The sequence below is a fragment of the Denticeps clupeoides genome, chromosome 3 (assembly GCF_900700375.1).
Source record: "Denticeps clupeoides chromosome 3, fDenClu1.1, whole genome shotgun sequence".
Lineage (NCBI taxonomy): Eukaryota > Metazoa > Chordata > Actinopteri > Clupeiformes > Denticipitidae > Denticeps > Denticeps clupeoides.
In genome coordinates, this window is record NC_041709.1 from 16,286,543 (window position 1) to 16,308,067 (window position 21,525).

General features: G+C 44.0%; 3 protein-coding genes across 9 annotated transcripts; 1 reads left to right on the forward strand and 2 right to left on the reverse strand.

The window, feature by feature from the left end:
- Window positions 1-94: 94 nt before the first annotated feature.
- dab2 (DAB adaptor protein 2) lies at window positions 95-11,128 on the reverse strand. Of its 7 annotated transcripts, none has more exons than XM_028973588.1 (15): window positions 10,933-11,128; window positions 5,924-6,206; window positions 5,586-5,725; window positions 5,404-5,502; window positions 5,164-5,295; window positions 4,773-4,856; window positions 4,490-4,516; window positions 4,342-4,392; window positions 4,183-4,239; window positions 4,066-4,086; window positions 2,003-2,144; window positions 1,263-1,910; window positions 861-997; window positions 634-714; window positions 95-551 (listed from the first exon to the last, which is right to left on the reverse strand). In XM_028973588.1, the coding sequence occupies exons 2-14, from the start codon at window positions 6,078-6,080 to the stop codon at window positions 664-666; spliced, it is 1,746 nt and encodes a 581-aa protein (XP_028829421.1). In that variant the 5' UTR covers window positions 6,081-6,206; window positions 10,933-11,128; the 3' UTR covers window positions 95-551; window positions 634-663. The 7 variants fall into 7 exon arrangements, with proteins under 7 accessions (XP_028829421.1, XP_028829422.1, XP_028829417.1 ...); XM_028973589.1 differs by lacking the exon at window positions 10,933-11,128 and adding an exon at window positions 8,275-8,716 and having other exon boundaries at window positions 861-994; XM_028973584.1 differs by lacking the exon at window positions 10,933-11,128 and adding an exon at window positions 8,275-8,716.
- c9 (complement component 9) lies at window positions 10,714-16,367 on the forward strand. Its single transcript, XM_028973583.1, has 11 exons — window positions 10,714-10,842; window positions 10,942-11,038; window positions 12,390-12,540; window positions 14,188-14,335; window positions 14,414-14,552; window positions 14,629-14,850; window positions 14,945-15,185; window positions 15,275-15,409; window positions 15,499-15,674; window positions 15,762-15,990; window positions 16,160-16,367. Exons 1-11 carry the CDS (start codon window positions 10,754-10,756, stop codon window positions 16,309-16,311), a joined length of 1,779 nt encoding a protein of 592 aa, XP_028829416.1. The 5' UTR covers window positions 10,714-10,753; the 3' UTR covers window positions 16,312-16,367.
- Window positions 16,368-19,983: 3,616 nt separating this feature from the next.
- LOC114786275 (growth arrest-specific protein 1-like) lies at window positions 19,984-21,525 on the reverse strand. Its single transcript, XM_028973259.1, has one exon. The coding sequence runs from the start codon at window positions 21,305-21,307 to the stop codon at window positions 20,399-20,401; it is 909 nt and encodes a 302-aa protein (XP_028829092.1). The 5' UTR covers window positions 21,308-21,525; the 3' UTR covers window positions 19,984-20,398.

The window sequence follows — 21,525 nt, forward strand, 5'->3', positions numbered from 1 at the left end:
GTAAAAGAATGGACTAAAACACCTCCATGAAACGTCAAAAGTTTAAAAACTGCAAAAATCAAATGAAAACATCAGGCAGCAGTGAAGTGTGGGATTATTAAATATGCCTGACTATTTATTGTTATGCCTTAATGGAGATCACATTTGTACAGAAATGCAGGTAATTACAAAAAGTAAACATCTAGTGGAATAAAACAATGAATTGTAATGAGAGGAAAATATATATGTATTTAATTGAAAAGACTGAATTTCTTCAAGTGTACCAGTCATAATTTTAATATATGAATAGAGCCAGCAGAACCATTTAAAATGTGAACACAACACCCCTACACAAAGGCTCTTATTCTTCTTTTATTGACATCTTACACCTCTCATCACACAGGTTCAAGGCACAACAGCTCTTCAGTCTTCTCTTGATGCTCACATTTTTGTTTCATATAAAAATCGGAACATTTACTTTTTAATTCAGTGCTGAGAAAGACGAAAACAAGACAGATTCATCAGTGAAGGCGTCTTTGACTAATCTGAGGTCTTCCGTTCCAAAAGGTAAACTGGAAACAAAAAGGAGAATTGGATTTTATATGTTAAGGTAAAAGACCACTAACAATTATACAAACATGGAGACACACTTACGCAAGTGACAGATGAACAAAGGAAAGTTGCTCAGGCAAAGAAATCTCCAAGGGGATCTACAGAAGTGTTAGCAGGTGTACTCTGTCAAGGAGGGAAAATGTTATTCAGCCGTTTCATTATTTATTGATATGTAAATAATAAATGTAAATGGTTATTTGTGGATTTCCACATTGCTATTATTCAGGATTCATCTGCACACTCAGAATAGCGATCTATGGTTCTCGTACCGTGCCTGTAAGTGGAGGTCCAAACGGATCAGATCCAAAATTGTCGTTAAAGAGGTTCATCCCTGAAGAAGAGGTTGTTGCTGGGCCTGAAACTGCTGGAGTGGAAACAGGCTTCAGCTGCTGAGCAGCAGATGCTGCTGGCGACAAAAAGGACAGGAATTTCTGTTCATTTCACTCACATAGGGTGTCTCTAGACCAGAATCTATTGACTCAGGTAATAAGGAAATTTGGTTTGCTAAGCAAGTGAATCAACATTATTTCTGCCATATGAAAACCCCAAGAATGCAGATACTACATGTACACGGTGAGAATTATAATGTACAACTTGCGCATAGTCTGCCTACTTGAAACCTGTGGGACCTATGCAGCCATTATGCAACATTCAGGAAAATGGACAGTTACCACTGGGAGCTGATGAAATCTGACTGATGTCAAAGTCATCATGGTCCGCGGCTTCCTGAGGCATGCCCACTTTAGTGGTAAAATACTGGGAAAATGCTTCATTCCCATTGGTGCCCGGTTCATTCTTCCTTGCAGGAATGGCAGGGGGTCTGGCCATCTGGAAATCTTTGAACATATCCTTCCCAACCTTGTTCTCCCTTTCCCCTAAAGGATCAAGTGCTGTGAAGGCATTCTTCATCGCCGGGGGCTCCTCCTTGGCAGGAGCCCTGGGCGGGGGCCTTTGGGGTGGTACTGTGCTCGGCTGTCCAGCCATCATTCCACCCTGAGGGAGCATGGAGGGGAATGGACCTTGCTGAAAGGGGTTGGGCATAGGAGCAGGCTGTGGCCAGGCTCCCATGGATCCTGCTGGTGCCGTCTGACCCCAAGCATGAGAGACCGGAGGGGCTCCGAATGGGGCTGGACCTGACTGGCCCCATGAAGGAACAGCCATCCCACCAAAGACAGGGGGCTGGGGGAAAGGACTGGGCTGTGCGACTGGACCGGCTCCACCAGGTTGCATGGGGAACATGGGCGGGGCTGGCTGTTGCCATAGAGAAGGCATGGTCCCAGGGGCTTGAGAGACAGCGGCAGGCCCAAGAGAGAGTGAGCCTGAGAAGAAAAATTTCAGGTTTTTAAATTGATCCTAAAATAATAATATTTCTTTTCTGTGGTGTTATTTGTGTTCGTTTAGGTTAAGTCACCCAAAGCAGGAATTGTAGAAGGGGTAGGATTGAAAAGATCAGCTGGAATAGAAGAGGACTCAGTCTGGTTTGTGGAGGCGATCATCGAAGCAACAGGTGCAAACAGTTCGGCCCCAAACAGGTCGGTCGCAGGAGACTGAGGCTGCAACACAGAGCACTTATATAGTTTTCCACTTATATATTTGACTCTGACACTATAGCATGGACAAATGAACCCCACAAAAAGCTCCACCATTACAAGTGATCACATGCTTACCACAATGCTTGTGTCCAATACTTACCAGCTCATTTTCACTGATGCACGGGTAAACGATCGGAAATAATAAAACATTAGTGTTGTTAGCACCCACACAAGTGAAGTAATAAGCACGTGTTAAACAGACACACCACATGAAACCACACCACACCGCACCACCCTAAGAACCAGTAAATCCCATTTAGTATATTCAAATTGGCCAAAAATGAACATTTCAACCCCAGTGGAAAGTAAACCGCTTCCAAAACTCCAGTTCAGAAAGCAAAAGCAACACATGACTTGCTTTCTTGTACATTATTATTATTGGCAAAAGGTTGAATTAGTATATTTAAATGTCCTGCATTGAAATATATATATTTTTTACTTTATTCATTAATGCCTTTACAGATGAACAGTGGTATTACAGAGCACTTAAATGGCTAGCATGCTAGCCAATGGTAGCCTAGTAATAATGGCCATTTTCTCATTTCTTTTAATAGATTAATTTATAAATCAATTAAAATAAAAACAGAACACAGTATAACTCTAATGGCCTACTGTTTTAAAAGCTAAATCTAAAGGCTTTAAAGTGTCAAAGAACAAGAACTGCTGTAATGGAACCAATAAGTGACATCCATAGAACAGGAGTTGTGGAGACCTATTCCCGCTACCAAAGTTAGCAAACCAGATTAAAAATAAATGAATGAATGAATGAATGAATGAATGTAAATAAATTGACTTGAGCTATTCACCAACAATGAACCCTCCTCAGCATTCACCTTCAGTCTCGTCCTCCCCGCTCTGGATTTAATGGTTGCTGGGGGTGGGGTTAGGACCACTGTATCTCCGTTTTGGAAGACTTTGGAAATCGTTTGATCGATCACACCATTATAAAGGTCTGCAAAATGCGATCCTATACTGAGAAAGGGATTCTGGGCATATGGTGCCTTTTGAATGGAGATTACATCATGTTTAAGGCCATTTAAGGGTCGGGAATTCACAATCAGATCTGAAAGTCCATCATAAATGTGACCATAGGTAGAGTTTCCATTCAGGCCACCATTTTTTTCTGGCAACTCAAAAAGACAACCAAAGCCATCAGTGCTTTCATTCTCCAACGAAATCAGAGAGAGAAGTGGGTCTGAATGGCCGTTTACTTTTTTATGTAATGAATTACTGAAGGGATCGGGCTTTTCAGGGGTGATAGCCCATGGGTACGTAGAACATGGTGAGGTAAAAGGATTTCCATTAATGCAGTTCTGATTGTCGTCAAACACAGAACAGAGATCCAGTAACAAATCTTTTCTAATCTGCAGATTAAAAGGAAAATGAGAGGGGATTAAATCAGATCAGAGTCAAATCATCATAACATACAGAGACTATTTGAAAGTGGCTGCAGAAATTGAACAGTGCCAGGGGTCTCGAGATTGTGTAAGCAATTTAGATTTAGCATTTATTGAGATGATTTCAACATAAAATATAAAGAAATGCACACGGAATATAAAAATGTTGGTTCTATTATTGGTGCTAACCAACAATTTTGAATAAATTATGAGTTTTATTTCTGAGAATTATTTTTTACTCCCATTCCAAGACTGTTTTTGCCCATATTATTAGTGAATTAGCACCTAAATTAAATCAGTAGGAACTATTTATTTATGTAATGCTAAAATGGTCATGTGTGCACAGCTACATGCATGCATATGTGAGACCCCTGACTCAACTATAATTGAAGCATTGACATTAAGCACATGAAAAAGCAGAAACAAATGCAACTACACACAGCTTTGTGGTTAGTATACCACATAGAATCTAAATAGAACATTACCCGTTGTTCATTTTGCTCAGCCTTACAAATCCAACACAAGAAATGTTAAGTTAACGTTGAGCTGTAAATTAAATGGTTTATACTGCTAGAAATGCCATGTTGTGCAGATGACCTTACCGAGTGAAGGTCAGGAGGCGTTGACATATCTCCAAAAAGATTCAGCTGCTCCACAGTCTAGGTTATGGAGGAACAATACATGATGACCATTACATGAAGCTGAAAACGGTACAAGTAAATCACAGAAGAAACAAATAAGGCAGAAAGAAAAATAATTACTTTTCCAGTTGTCACTTCACCATCAACACTAAGAAGGGCATCACTTCCATTCTGTTGGGGGAAATAAAAGAGGGAGAGAAAGAGACAGTGAAAATATTAGCAAATAACATATCTATGTGTATAAACAAAGACCATGTAGGACACATACCTCAACCACTGCATTATCAGTCTTCTCCTGTGGAAAAAATAAACAGGTTTTCAGAACATCCTCCAATGGAAATCATGCAATATCTTAAGGCTGCACCAATACCAAGAGCTGGGCAACAAATGTCAGTCATCATTATAATATCCACGTCTAAGCATATTTTCAAGTGATAATCTGTATTCAACACGCCCAATTTAACATCATTGTTTCTTTAATTAAAAATGAACTTTGCCACAAGGGGGCAGGGTGAGGCCACCAAATCATGCTACATTATAAATGAACGTACCTTCAAAGCAGCCTCAGATTCCTTCTTCCTCATATTGAATATGACCTGAAAGAGGTCTTTCAAGTCAATAACCAACGGTTCGGCCTGGAAGGGAAACCACAGGAACAATTTTCAAATCTTTGCAGCACACTTTCTCTAACAATGCTCAAAATGAACTTAATATGAAACAAAGCTGCCATCCAAGGAGAGTAGACTTTCCATGTTATCATTCTAATGAAATGTTCTTTGCAATACAATACATTTAGCTCACTACATAAAGTTAAATTATTTAAATTAGTTAAATGTCTTATTAATAGTTTAAATGACATATTTGTGTGTGTGTGTGTGTGTGTGTGTGTGTGTGTGTGTGTGTGTGTGTGTGTGTGTATACACGAGCATGTATGAATGAGACCTGCTGGGCTGTCTTGATTGCAAAGAACTGGTGCTGCCCTTCAGCTCCACACACAAACCCAAACGCCCGGTTGTCCGTCACATCACGTGCAATGAATGAGATCTTATTTACTGCATGTTCATGCTCAATCACCTGGTGTAGCCAAAGACAAAATGACAAATGAGAAGAGTAACACCACCTGTATAGGAAAATTATTCAGGAAACTGGCTGAACATTTTCAGACTCAACATCCCGACTTACTCCAGTTTTCTCATCTATAATTTTGATTCCATTCATGGATATCAAAACCCAGATCCTTTGCTTGTGCTTGCCTTGGGAGCGAGCAGCTACTGCCATGCCCTGTGTCAGAAAAAGGAAGAAAACATCAGACTACAGACTAGGAGCAGCTGGAAAAAAAAATAATCTCAACTTCACACACAAACCTTAAGTTTCATCATGGAGTCCTGGCTCATTTTGTCTCCTCTGGCTTCTGGAACGTCATCAATTCCGATCAGTTTAGCTTTGTATCTCACGCCATCGCCCTGAAACCTGGCCAGCAGATACTCATCCGTCTTCTCAGGGACTACAGATGAAAAGGGATGATAATAGAGAATGAGTTGTGAGGTTCGAGGAGTCGATAGCGGTTCATACAGACTAGATCTCAGAGTGCCATCTGCCAGAAATGCACTCACTCCAACCAAACTTTTAACATGGCAGGGTTGCAGGAATGAAGTCACGCGAGAAATCAAGCTGACGGGTTAGTGTAATATTTTCGTGTTACTTTTCTTTTTGTCTTTCTTCGTGGCAGTCTTGGGGGCAGCGGGTGCAGTCGGCGCCGCTGGTGGGGTCGGTGCTGTGGTTTGCGCCTCGGCGGTGGCAGCAGTGGCAGGGTCGGCAGGGTCTGACGGAACAGCGTTGGGCTCCACCTCTGTGGACATGATGGAGGTCAGGGACTGACTCACAGAAGCAGCAGTGGAGGAGGAGGAGGAGGAGGAAGAGACTGTGGTCAAAGGTAGTGGCTACAGGGCTACGGACTCAGCAGCCACACATACTCCACTGCGAGCCTGTCAAAGAAGAGAGAGCAGAGACACATTAAACTACGTGAACTGGGTGTTGCAAATAAGAGAAAAAAAAAAATCTAAAAAAAATCCCATGTCTTGTTTTCCAGCAACATCTAGAATAAATCCAAAAGCAGATTTCCTTTGTTGCATGTAACTGGGAAAACGTTTTTTATTCCGAATTAATTGAGACTTTAAAAACCTCCAAGAACTACTATAAACCAACCTTAAATCTGCTAAAAGGAACTATTCTACAATTCTGGCTGACACTACGCCTACCTTCTGACTTCCAGATGCAATGCTGCGCTCCAAATGGGAAAGAAAGAAATTTGCTGAACAAGTGCTGCTCGAGCTCAAAGGTTAAGCTATAAAAAATAAATAACAGTAAACGTTATTCCATCGCGCGCTCCTCTCCTCTGTGGGAGATCCCGTGATGCAATTTTCATTTTATAACAGACGTATTGAGCCACTGAATTTGAACTGGAAAGTATTAAACGTCATAGCAGCGACTGCTTTTCGGATGCTTCTCAAGTGTCCTGCTTTTTGTCCAGTAGCAGTTATTAATATGGTTGGACAGAGATTGGAAAACAGCAAAGCTCAACCATCAACAACCCATACGTGCACAATCTGCCCGATAGACTGCGGATTTGCCATTAACCTGACAGTCATTGGATCATGTGATCGGCAAGTTCTGTGGAGTCGTGGCCTCTGCCAGTGTCCCGTAATACGGTTAACATTAACCTGGAGTACTTACTCACAGACCTTAATTCTTTCAACTACTTATTAAACTTCCTCTGATTAATTTCTCTTTTTTTTTTTTTTTTTTTTTCCAAAACACAAAAACTATTGTCTAATGTGACCAAAAAAGTTTGAGATCTAAAGCCTACTTTACAATGTGCAAAGCGTAATGAGCACTGAATATGGACGTTGAAACCTCCCTGAGCCCCAGCCGTGAAAAATTTTCCCATCCATGCCGACATATAACAATTCAAACGCTTCTACGCACAGATCAATAAAGCCGTAAAGGCATTTGAGAGTTAATGGCACATAAAATTAAGTGTTCAAAGTCTGCTGAGGAGGAAGAACATTTATAGTGATCCCTATGGTCTTTTTAATTTGCATTAAATGAATACTGACCTTGGCATTTAATCTTTACATATCTTGCTTATGCCATGAGCTAAAAACCAGCGAGAGGATCACCACAGCATCTGCGTGCAGGTTGTGAAGTTAAACCAGCTGTCCAGTCACAAAGTGGACTTTCCCTCCTGGCGGTTAAGTATTACGAGTCTCTAGTTAAAACTCTACCAAATCTGCAACTTCAGCAGAGGAGGGCTGGAGATGGAGATGTTCATTTAACTCACGAGAGGGAAACAAACCCTGGTTTCCTGCTACTATGCGAAGATGACTGAACTGATGCTGTAATTAACAAAGACCCGAAACACCACCAACACACACACGAAGAAGGGAAGAAAAAACACACATCATGTATTAAATTCAGAAAACAGTCAATGGGATTGTGTTTCATACCTACTGTAATGAGGGAGGCGGCGGCAGACAGAATAAACTGTCAGATAGAACCGGACCTCCGGCCTTCAACAAGCTTCACATTTACATTTACAGCATTTATCAGACGCCCTTTTCCAGAGAGACTTGCAATAGGTAGTTACAGGGACAGGGACAGGGACAGGGACAACCCCCCCCCCCCCCTCGGAGACACTCAGGGTTAAGTGTCCTGCTCAGGGACACAATGGTAATACGTGGGATTTGAACCTGGGTCTTCTGGTTCATAGGTAAGTGTGTTACCCACTAGGCTACTTCCACCTTCACTCCGCAGGTCCTCCCGGAAAATGCGGCCGTTCGGTCATGTTTCTACGTCTCTGCGCTTTGAAGTGAACAGGCGGGGTTTGGGACGCAGCCCTGACTGACTGGCGCGCACCTGAGATTAATCAACTCGCCGTGGAGCTGAACAAGAAATTTACAGCGACAGCAAAAAATGTAAAAATTTAAAACAAACCGCAAATTTCACACCACCCGAAACGTTTAGGAGGGAGAAAAAAAAAAACGTTTCACTTACTAAAAAAAACTCTCGGCTCCTCTGACAGGATCTCTTTCGCCCCGGAAAGCCGCCTCGACAGCTCGGTGCGGGGAGGGGGGGAGTGGCGGTGGTCCGGCTTCCAATTTTGTATCCTTTTATTTCCTGGTCGTGTAGCTACGGGGTCAACAGAACCAGTGACCCCCCCTGTTGTTGTTTTTTTTAATAGTACTTTTTTTTTTTTTTTTTTTTGAAACGCCAGATAAAGCCGCTCTTCTCGCTGCCAGCAACGCCGCGGCCGTGAGACGTTTCGGCGGAGCGCGCACCCTTTACTCCTCGAACACCACACCCACTGCTGATATCAGCGAACTCGCCAATTAAGGCGTCGAGCGCGCGCCCGACGCGCGCCCCACGCCGACCGGGCACGCGGGGCTGTGGCGGCGCGCGCCGTGCACCCGCTTCCGCTCCCTGCCACCGAATTCGCTTTAACTTGACGGGACGCTACTTTATATGAGCGTGTGTGTGTGTGTGTTTTTCTTTTGAGAATCAGCTCTGTAGTGGGGTGTGTTAAAAAAATTATCTAAAGAGTGGAGAAGGTGTACTGGACAGGGTGCCATTTTTTATGCTGGCCATGGGTGGTTGCAGGCAGCAAAAGGGTGGTGATGTGCGGCCTTGTAATGCTGAGGCGGGTTTCTGTTGTGTAGGGTGTGTAAAATTTGTACAAGTTATGTTAAACCCCAATAGGTACGGGGGTGTGTTTAAGAATAATAACCAAAGAGTGGAGAAGGTGTACTGGACAGCGTGCCATTTATTCATGCTGGCCATGGGTGGTTGCAGGCAGTAAAGGGGTGGTGATGTGCGGGTTTGTGTTGGGTACGGTGTGTAAAATTTGTACAAGTTACGTTAAGCGCGCCAACTATGCTACGCCAGTCCTATGCTATGGCACTGCCGCTGTCACATTTAAAGGTCAAAAGTCGTTTCGATTTGAGATTCGGCTTCAGTGGCCGAAAAGTGGAGTTGGGACGAAGATGTGCGCTTCAGCTGACGTGTGAGATCCTGCCATGATTCACCGTTGCGGTTTTCCGCTCAGGAACACCCAAACTCTCTTCCTGTTGGGAAATACTGACCACTTCTCACTCTCCCCTGCCATTGCCAGTTTCCAAGTTCATTTCCCAGCTCTGCGTGTTTTTGTTTGACAAATATGACGATCTCACCTATTGGTACCCTGATATATAAGGACAAGAACTATTTATGTTATATTTAAATGTGATTTATTGTAGATTTGTGTGTTTTCAACCTAATTAAACAACCTCCACCGAGAAATGCCATAAAATGCCATAAAAAAGTTAGATGCAGTTATGTTTTCTGTTCCTTGGATTGGTTAAGTGGAAGGTGTGCATTTAAACAAATTGTACCAACCATGAATACACTTGACAAGAACAAATGGCACCTTTCCAAGATATAAGTTAAAGGATGTTTTGAGACCTTTAATAAGCTTCAGAACGTTGTGTTCCTTAATAAAAAAATATGCCATGTAATAGAGAATATCTGTGCTTGTCTGTCAGACTTCAATAAAAAATGTAAAGAAAAAAAAGTCTTAAATCCACTGTCTGTGTGAAAAGTGAAAGACAGAGAATAAAGTCCTACAGTTGTGAACTGTTAAAGCTCTGCGAGAATCTGCTCTCTTGCGCACTGGAAAAACAGGAAGTTTCTCTTGCGAGGAAAAACGGTGGAAGAGCAAGGGTTCACAGCAAATTGCAAATCATATCTCTTCCTGAGAGAACAGGATGGAAGTCACAGGAACCTAGAAAAGCGACGAGCTCAGCACATATGTGAAGCACTGCGGACAGGATCTGACTAAATGGCATCTGAACCATCCATCCTATGTCCCACTCTGGCCTGTGCGAGAGTCGGTGGAGGGCAGGCACCATATTGTTCCTGGCGGCAGAGAAGACGTGTGTTTGGAAAGCCTCTTGCTGCTGATTCGGCGTAAATTTCTCAGGGTTTTTAACGGTTCAGCAAATCTGGGTTGCTCAGAAGTTTGCGCAATGGCACAATACATGCATGCAATTCGGCTTCATGATGAATCTGATTAGATAAAAGTGTCTCTGAAAGCTTCTATCTCCTAATTTTTTTAATCTGCCCTGCGTATGTCTAAGAAAGATAGTTCAGCATGAACACTGGACTTTTATACCATCAATTTCTACACTTATTTACAACACAAAAGACCATTCAGATTATTCTTCAAATTAAACAGGAGTTGGACAATTAAAAAAAAAAATCCCGAAAGAAAATATGACAAGGTACACTATGTATAAATATTTGCATTGTTTAAGTAAGTCAGGCTGAGGAATGTGGGAAAACCCGTGAATTTAGGTGATCTGTCCTGCTTCACAACATTTAGATTTCGCCACAATCCCAGAATTTCCACTCGAATAAAATTAATCATTAACCGGATGCTTAGTGATTAAATAGAGAGAACGTCGAGCACGCAGTCCAGTTTTGCTTGCATTCAGTCAACATGAGTGTCAACATGAAGACCCTGGCTGCACTGTTTGTGGCAGTGAGCGTCGCACACCAAGTGCTTTCTGTAAGTCTAGGAGATTCCATGTAAGTAAATTTGCAACTCTGATCTCATTAATTATGGCACAGAATTTTACAACGGACAGGAACATGACATTTCTGGCTTTGTGACCTTACCTGCATAAGGAGCAGGAAAATGCGACAAGCAAAACCCGCTCCTGTAGACTGCAAGATGTCTGCATGGTCTGAATGGGGACCCTGCAACCCCTGCACCAAGACAACGGTAAGGGTCACCTCGGCTATTCCTGTCCAACAGGAAACATAGGAAATGGGGAAGTCCTCACATTGATGATCCTTCAGAGGAGTCATGTCAAGATGTCACCTCTCGAAATGTTGCATTTGCAGTGATCATGGCACAGTGAAAGTGAAGTGATTGTCATTGTGAAACACTGTGACACGGTGACACAACAAATTGTGTCCTCTGCATTTGACCCATCACCCTCGGTGAGCTGTGGAGAGTCCTGACAGGCCAGGGGAAGTGCATTTTGTTACAATGGGGTTCGAATCCCAGTCCGCCAAGGCGCCACTGAGGTGCCACTGAGCAAAAGCACCGCCCCCACACACTGCTCCCTGGGCGCCTTTCATGACTGCCCACTGCTCACTCAGGGTGATGGGTTAAATGCAGAGGACAAATTTCACTGTGTGCACCGTGTGCTGTGCTGCTGTGTATCACATGTGACAATCACTTCACTTTCAATGGCACCTGGCATTGGGATTTATTAGGCATCAAGTCAGGGTTTTGTATATGAACTTAATGTTTAGAGAGCTGAAAAAAGTATTTGAGTGACTTTTACCCGAACCAAGGCTTATTAAATGTGGTCCAAGAAAGGAAAACCAATGAAAAAATGTTGTCTACGGAAGGAAGGGGGCTCATGGATGCACATGGAGGGCAAAGGCTGTCCCATATTGTCTGATCCAACAGAAGAGCTACTATAGTTCCTGTCCAAGTACACCCCTTCATGGCCTCTTTCAGCTGGATAAAGTGTCCTGCACACTGCAAAAATGATTTAAGAGTGGTTCGAGGAACATAACAACAAGTGTGAGGTGTTCACAGTTGAGCATTTGTGGGATGGTTCGGAGAAAACAAATCTATTCTATGGAAGAACCACTTTGAAATTTACAGAACTTAAAGGATCCGTTCTGAAAACCTTATGTCAGATACCCTGGCATAACTTTAAAGGGTAGTGGTGGCCTAGCGGGTAAGAAAACAGACCCCTAATCGGATCGAATCCTGAACCGGCAAGGTGCAGCTGAGGTGCCACTGAACAAAGCCCCATCCCCACACACTGCTACCTGGGCACCTGTCATGGCTGCCCACTGCTCACCAAGGGTGATGGTTAAAAGCAGAGGACACGTTTCATTATTTCACAATGACAATCTCTTCACTTTCACTGATGGAATATAACCCTTGATGGATCAGGGCTGTTTTTGTGGCAAAAGGAGGACCTACTTCAGACCAAGTTCAGTTTATGCCAGTGGTGTCATGGGAGAGGAAAGGGTTAAATGATTGCTTTTGGTGGGAGAGAACAACTGAATATTTTTAATGGAATGTAATGTCCATGTTGTATTCGCAGCATCGCTCCAGAGGTATAGAGGCGTTTGGGCAGTTTGATGGCACAGTCTGCAATCAAGCCCTGGGAGACCGAAAGCCCTGTAAAACTGATGCCATGTGTGTGAAGGAACCTAAAGAACCCTGTACCGCGATGGAGTTTCAGTGTGATTCCGGTAAACTAGGATATTTGATGATATTCTACTAACATGTCCTCATAGTATTTTTATTTCATCCTAAATGTATGTTTCTGTGAATGTTTTGATATATATATATATATGTGTGTGTGTGTGTGTGTGTGTGTGTGTGTGAGTAAAGGGATGCCAACAATAATTAACAAATGTATACAGTATCTCACAAAAGTGAGTACTTTTTCATTTTATTGAATATGTCCTTGGGACAACACTGATGATATGAATGTCAAGTTGTCAGTGGACAGCCTGTTTAACAGTGTTAACAGCTAAATACACAGCCATTAATGTCTAAACCACTGGCAACAAAACTGAGCACCCACCTCAGTCCAAATTGTGGCCAAAGTGTCAATATTTTGTGTGGCCATCTTCCAGCAGTGCCTTAACTCCCATAGGTATGGAGTTCACCAGGCTGCCACAGGAAACCTCTTCCACTCCTCCATGACCACATCATAGAGCAGGTGGATGTTAGAGACATGCACTCCTCCACCTTCAGTTTGAGGACGACCCACAGATGCTAAGGGTTCAGGTCTGGAGACATGCTTGACCTGTCCAGCAGTGGTCGTCTTGGAGGTGTGTTTGAGGTCATTATCATGTTGGAAAACTGCTGTTTTCTGAAGGGATGGCATCATGCTTTGTTTCAGTATGTCACAGTACATGCTGCCATTCAGCTCCATCAGTGGAGCACTGATGCAGCCCCAAGCCACAACACTACCACAACCAGGCTTGACTGTAGGCGAGACAAACTTTGTTCTCTTCACCTGGTTGCTGCCACACAACTTGACACAACCTGACCCAAATCTCATCAGACCACAGTACATGTTTCCAGTAAACCATGTTCGGAATCTGCTTGTCTTCAGCAGCTTTAGAAGATCTTTCCTTCTAGGAACCAATTTGATGTGTGGTCCATGGTCTGGCAGGCTCACCCCCCCCCCCACCCCCCACCCCTTCCACCTCTGCAGCAGTGCTGGCAGCACTTATACGTCTATTTTCAATAGCCAACCTCTGTATATTGAGCTGAGCATGTGCTTTCAACTTCTTTGAGGAACCATGGTGAGGCCTGTTCTGAGTGGAACCTGTCCTGGTAAACCCCTGTATGGTCTATCAGTGACAAGCACATCAAAGTGTCATATCTTCAGTGTTGTCACAAGGAAAGATATGTAAAATAAATCTAAGTGTGCTCACTTTTGTAAAATATAGCACATATTTCCAGTCCAGTTATGATCAATAATTGTTCATGTTCAAGTTGAGCTTTGTTGTCATTTCAGCTTCATACATGTTAGACAGTACATAGTGAAATCAAACGTTTCTCCAGAACCTGGTGCTACATGTAACATTCAAACAAAGTTACGTACTGACATGAAGTGCACATGTTCACGTTTGACATCGACAAACCGGGCTACATAAAGTGCAAACAGGGGACACAGGCAGTTCAAGACAAGCAGTGCAGTGAGGAAACATCAAAATATGTAGACAACAATGCGCTAAAAAAAACAGTAATGAAGGTACAGATGTCCGCTTGTTTAGGAATATGTAGACACTTTCTAATGTAGCAATATGGATCACTTTTGGGGTTTTTGGTTTTTGGCAAAAATGATTCTGTTACCTTCTAAAGCATACCTAATCCTGCAGGGTTATGTATCAAAAAGCGTTTGATGTGTAATGGAGATAATGACTGTGGAGACTGGTCAGATGAAGATGCCTGTGAGCAAGAGGGTCGACGCCCCTGTGGCAACATGGACCTGGAATTATCAGAGATGGGTCGCATTGCAGGTCATGGGTAAGAACCTTCCGTAAAGACAATCAAATTAGGAGACACACAAGCATTTACAAAAAAAATTTTATTTCCCAATGACAGCGTCAACATCCTGGGCTCTGGTCCTCGCATGAATCCCTTCAACAACGAGTATTTCAATGGGCTGTGCTCTCGTGTGAGAGACACCACCACACTGGCGTACCACAGACTACCATGGAACATAGGTGTTCTCAGCTATGAGGTAAACCATTGTCATTACGGGAGAGTTACCTTTTCATGCTGCTGTCACCTCCACCAATGCAAATAATCTTCTTCAGACGAAAGTCGAAGAGGCTGCCTCAAAGGAGATCTATGAAGATATGCACTCACTGATAAAGGAGATAATGAAGGAGACCACAGACACGATCAATGTTGACTTGTCATTTAAATTCACCCCCACTGAGGAATCCAACACCAGCATATCTGCCAGTGTTGGCCATACGCAACAGCTGGAAGAAACGGACATGATCAAGCAGGTTTCCGAGTTAACGGTGACCAAGGTAACGCTAACACTTCTGTTTGCCGTGCGCTGTCTTTACAGAGTATCTCGCACCTTTTTACCGTCTCACCCTGACAGTCATGCTTTGAATCCAGAACAAGAGTTTCATGAGAGTCAAGGGCTCCGTGCAGCTAAGCACTTACCGATTGAGGTCTAATAGCCTGATGCTGACTGAGACTTTCCTGGAGGACGTTGCAGCGCTACCTGTTCAATATGAGAAAGGACAGTACTTCCGCTTCCTGGAGGACTATGGAACACACTACACCACAAACGGAAGGCTAGGAGGAGAGTATGAACTCGTCTATGTTCTCAACCAGGAGAATGTCCGTACCAAGGGTAAATCTTGAGAAGACTTCACATCAAAACTTTTAACATCATTGTGTTAAATGTGCCATTTATGAATGAGAGTGTTGTTTCGGTTGCAGAAATAACAGAACGTATGATGCAGGAATGCATTAAGATTGGTGTAAAAGCAGATTTGAGTTTCATGGAAGGACAGGGGGGGCTGGAGGTGAACGAAAAACCAGAGCACTGTGACAAGTTTACCAGCTCACAAACAGGTAACTAGTACAGCAACAAAAATGCTGTGTTTTGTGAACATTTGAAAAAATGCAAATGAAATGCAGATAGAAACCATTTTTTTCACCAGAGCAGAGTGAAGGGAAGGCTCTCATTGATAAAGTGATGAGCTCGGTGAGAGGAGGCACCGTGGATGCAGCCGCAGCTATGAGGACAAAAATAGAGAAACAGGGGCTTCTGGACACCGCCACCTACGAATCGTGGGCCCGGACCATCATAAACAGTCCTGTCCCCATCCACAGTGATGTAATCATGCTGAAATCTGGTATCACTTTCTGCTGAAGCTTTTTTTACTTTTAAAGTCTTAAATGGACTCTCCGCTGTGTCTTTCAGCCCGAACCCATCTATAATCTCATCCCACTGAAGATGTCCCACAGCCAGGAAAGAAGAGAGAACATCCGACTGGCAACGGAGGCCTATGTTGCCGAGTACAGCGTTTGTAAGTGCCAGCCATGCCAGAATGGGGGCACAGTGTCACAGATCGATGGGAAGTGCATCTGTTTATGTAAGCCACAGTTTGAGGGCCTGGCGTGTGAAACAGTGCGTTCTGATTTGCTGAAAGGTAAGTGCAAGCATATATATAGAAGTATGCCCATATTTAGACCTATGTGTTCTATATATAGATCTTGAATCTTATTTTACTTGACCTATAGTGGTTAATGCAGCGTGTGAATGCTTTTCACGTAGCAACAACAGCTAATATAGAATCCCTTTTTATTCTGAAAATATAGGCCAGCCCATTGTCCAGGAAGGAAACTGGGGCTGCTGGTCTGCCTGGTCAAACTGCAGTGGTGGAAAACGCTCACGGAATCGAATCTGTAACACACAGGGCCTCACAGATGCTACGTGCAGAGGAGAAACAGTTAGCACCGACTACTGCTGAACGATAAAATTGTCATAAACTGAAATAAAATGAAACAAAACTTTTAGAAACTCCAACTGACTACATGTTTTGTGACATTTATATTGCATAATATGCATACTTCATATAGACCTGTCTCATCTTTCAGGGGGGAAAAAAAATTATTATTCACTTACCACAGTTTTGTGTAAGAAATTCAATCCCACAAATTGTAGTTAGCAATGAATTTTAGAAGAGAAATTTGTAATAGACATTTTTTGTCATCTAGTGTCAACTAGTGGCCACTTGGTGTCACAACACCTGACCCATTAAACTGCCTTATGGTGTACATACAGCATACGATGTATATGGATGTACAACACATAAATAGAATACAGTATTTGGTTGACTGAGAGTACACTGCTTTTACTGCAGGATTACAAACACCATGAAAGCACAGAACATGTAAGTTACTGCATCTGTACGAGACTCTTCACAGAAAGAAATCATCTCCTATGAATTCAGTTTTATTAAAAATGCAGATTGACCTGATATCCTTTTTGTTATGGTATATCCTGGAATAACATCTGTTAGGGTTAGGCTGAAGGATAGGATTGTTGTTCTTGCAGGGTGAATGGCAACACAGACATATCAGGTTGTTCTAAGTATACAGTAATAATAAACCAAGTATTGACACAGTATAATTAGGAGAAAAAATCACTGAGGGATGAGAAAAGGACAAAAATGCAGAGACCTGCACTGTTATAATTGACTTGTAAAGGTCTCAAATCTGTTGTCTTCAGTTGATGGTCGGTCTCCAAATATCTGCAATGTATAGTCAAATTAACAAGTAATTCATTAATTAGAACCCTTTTAATGCTAAATTCCCCATTGCATCAATGTATAATCTCACATCATATGCAGATGTTCAGCACAAAACTTTGAAACCTTCAAAAACTTAATTACTCCAATAAGACAATTGTAGTTGAACTATACATTTTGATATTTTGGGGATTAAAACCTTCAAATCAATTCAAACCCATCTTCCAATAGACTATTTAAAAAAGTTTGATAATCAGATTCACCATGGCAAATTAAATTTATTTCAGCATCTTTCAGGTATTTGTTGCGTTTATGGTTGAGGCCACCCCCATCAATCCAATCCCAGTGCTGTCAGGTCCAGATCACTCTTCCCCCCCTCAACATCACAGCAGCCATTGAAGTTAGAGAGACTTGACACGCCACATTATCATTCCCATCAGCCCTAGCAGCGTAAAAAATGTAGTTATGCCCCCTGTCAGCTACGTTTGGTGTACTCCTCCATGTCGTCTTCCACTTCTTGCCATGTTTAGCACCCCTTTTCATCTTTTTAATATCATCCAGGGGAGAGGACAGAGTTTCTAAAGTGAATCCTGCTGAGAGTTAAGCTTGGGGTCCCTCCGCAGCTTTAGGCTTGGGCAAATGGTCGTGATTGGCTGAATAGAATACCTCCTTTTGTTTGCTAAGGTCATTCACCAAAATGTTCCTTTTGCTCAGCTGAGCCATGGCCCTTCCCCCAGTCCGCTCCCCCACCTCGGCACCCTGACCTCAGCTCTCACCTCACTCACCTCTGGGATCTGAATCATTAGCCTCCCTCACTCACTCAGCCTTTCCTCTGCTCCTCATGCCTGGCGTTTACCAGCTCTGCCTGTTCACACTCGGGCTTGTTTGTACTTTTGGTCTGGGTTTAAATGAGTCCGACCACAGTTTTACGGACTTGTGTAGCTTTTGTGTCACGCTTGTCAAATTTACCATGCTCAACACTGCCAGTCTGGATGTTCATAGAATGAAAATTGACCTGGTTTCCTGAAATGCTCCTGTTAGGGGCCACACTATCAGTCCAAATCACACATTTATTCATTTACAGATCTTGGGTTTCAGACAACGTTTATTTTACGTTGCAAGTCTCCACCCTGGAACCTGTTCTCCTGAAACTTATGGATGCAGAAATGCAGCAGCAAAGCATCTATGCCACCCCCACCCCACTCCAAAAAAAAAAAGAAAGAAAAACTCCTAAATATTCTCATTTCAAGTGCTGAGGACACGCTATGTGGACTTGGAATGACCTTAGCAAATATGCCCAAAATTTCTGTTCAGTGCTAGGTTTAGTTTAACGCTGGGCGAAATCTAGACGTGAATGCCGCCAAGGCCTATTCATTATTTCACATGAATAAACATTGCTGCATTACATTACATTACAAAAAAATTCATATCCCTGTAAAACTTTACCTTTAAATTTCCTGAAACGCCGGGCAGCTCAACAGCCACGGCAGGACATCATAACAGGATTAGAAACACTTTCTCCCCGTTTCAAAGGGCCTCCAATCGGACCCCGATTGACGAAATCGTAGTGGCAGCTGGTATTTGGCAAATCTTACCAAAATCCCACTGGGGCCTTAAGCGAGACAGGGAGAGAAGGGGAATGTGAAAGCTTCACTTCATTCCTCCCACTGTGTTTGGAAAGTACACAAGTTGAGCCAGGACCCTGTACATTTCTGTTAGCGTTTAATACTAACAACTTTTTACAATTATCAGGACACGTACTACGCTGGAACTGGCAATTTACTGAAATACATACTGATTTAATTAAGTGCCGTTATGTCAGCATGGAACAGAAAACATTTCAACGAAATCCCTTCGGTGGAAAGCAATAAAATGTTCTCTGTAATAATCTCTTTTTTTTAAACAATTAATGTTAAAACCATTAACTATTGAACTGCAAAGGTTTGAATTACATGGTCTTATTTATTAATGTGTTATTATTTTAGAAGGGACATAGTTTGGCTTTCATCATAAAATGTTGACCACGTTCTCCACATGGTTCTCTCAACAGTGAAATGTACTTGAATTGCGATATCCGGCCTAGTAGTCGATTCTGTAAATAAAAAAAAAATGAACACGCTATATGACATTAGCATTTGGGTTTAATGATAATCTAACAATGGCCTTCATAACTAAAATAAGTCATTTCCCATTTTGGATTGAGCTTCCTCCTTAACTCCGCTGACTGGTGTTTTGCGGCTCCGCTTCGGCGTTCTGCACATGGCTCTCCGCGCGTCGGAGTGAATGAAGTGCTCGCTCATTGTAAAGCGCCCCCATTGTGTGCTGACCATTTACATGACAGAAGTCCACTCGACTTTTCCTCCATTCATTAGGTCCAAGGGCCCTTCTTACTCAATTAGACAATAGCTACAAAAAACACAATATGGCCGACTTTAGGTACCCTGGTGATATGAGCGAAAGGATCACAGCCACTGGAGATATTATATTTAGACTTTAGATGTTACCTAGAGAAGTGAATCTTATTACGTCATCCCTGGTGCTATGACCATCTTAATGTATGTTTTTCACACAGTTTGGCCAGCAGGACCATCTGAAACTAGCTTAGATGCCACGTCCTCCTCTAAAGGACGTTTTTCACCCAGTTAGACTATCATAAGCTGGTCAAGATGTTCAGGTAGGTCTCAGCGGAGGTTTTAATGCCGTTAGTCGTAAAATGGCAGCGTGGTGGGACCTTCAACACCCGATAGCTGTAAAGTGTGTTTGGGACGGCCACTTGAACCCAGCCCCCAGTTCCTCCTGACTTTAAAGACTTTAAATAAACACGACGGATAAAGACAAATAATCCGTCTGGGGCCCTGAGGATAAAGCGTTTCCTTTTCATGTTGAAACAGCTTCAGGATGTCAGCGTTTATTCCCTTAGTCAACATTTATATTTACAAGGTCAAGTGCATTCAAACACCAAGCTCTCTCTCACTCTCTTTCTTTCTTTTTTTTTTTTTTTTTAAGAATGACAAATGAGAATATAATCATGAAATTGCTGGCAAGGACACACGGTAGCTTGGATCCTAGTAAAACTGACATCCGAAGCAACAAACGTATCAAAATACTTGGCTGTGGCTTAGAAATATCGTAAATGATCATTTCGTGTGAAACTAAGGCACACAAAAAAGGCACACGGATCTAGTACATGACAAAATGTGTCTTACAAAAATAGACTTTCACACATTTCCAAAAAGTAATAGTAACGTAAAGCCTTTTCGTCGTGATTTGTGCAATTTCAAGCAATCGAAAACCGTGGCAGAACGTGTCAACGAGCCAGAAGCGCCCAGGAGCAGCAGGCCAGGGCCACGGACACGGCCACGCTCCCCCCGCCGCCGCCGCCACCGCCCCGCGGGCCCGCCGCGCGCTCCGGAACCGCGTCCTCCTCCGGCCCGTAGTCCTCGTCCGCGTCCTCCTCGGAGTCCGGGGCGCCGCTGCCCCGCTCGCGGTCTCCGGGGCCGAAGCAGAAGGACTCCATGCTGGCCCTGATGTACTCGCAGATCGGCCGCTCCGCGCCGTCGCACACGCACGTGTCCAGCAGGCGGGCGGCGGGGATGGCGCGCATGGCGGCGATGACGCGGCGGCACGGCTCGGAGCACCGCTCGCCGCCGAACAGCTTGCGGCAGTGGAACAGGTAGTCGCGCACGGCGCCGCGGCACGGCGCGTCCTCGTCGCAGCGCCGGCGCGCCTCGGTGCAGCCCGTGCGGCGGGTCCGCGGCATGCAGGGCTCGATGGCGCTCTTGGCGCCGCGGCACAGCGGGTCCTCGGCGCAGTCGCAGTCCTCCAGCGCCGGGCCGCCGGCGGTGAGGTTGAGCTGCACGATGGAGGAGATGCAGTGGCTCGGGCACCTTCCCCCGCCGCCGGCCAGCACCGGCGCGCAGGCGTGGACGTACTGGGTGTACGCGTAATGGCACTCGGGCTCGCCGTGACACTTGAGCAGCGCCTGCCAGCACACCAGGCGGCCGCACAGGCGTCCGGACAAGAGCGCCCAGGAAGTCAGGTACCAGATCAGCAGCGGCCGGCGGGAAACGAGAGCCGCCATCGCGGTGGCCGCATTGATGTCAACATGCGGAGGCGCCCTGACTCCGGGACGGAAAAGTTCCGCTTCGAGACGCGATAAAAAGTGTCCGTTTACGAAACTACCCGGATCCCGTCTACTCGCCCGCTGGCGACGCATCCATTTTCGCCCCGAACTTTTTAACAAGACGAAGGCTGAACGCTGCCCCCTTTTTTTTTTATCCTTCTCTTCTCGGTCACGGGTCCAGCTCCTGGAATAAAGTCCTGCTGTGCCAAGAACGGGAGAAACGAGCTCACGGCCGCAGTATTGGTGACCGGACCGAGGACGGAGAGACGCGTGGCGCGCCGCGGCGCCGGACTGAGTCCGCGGGCACTTTC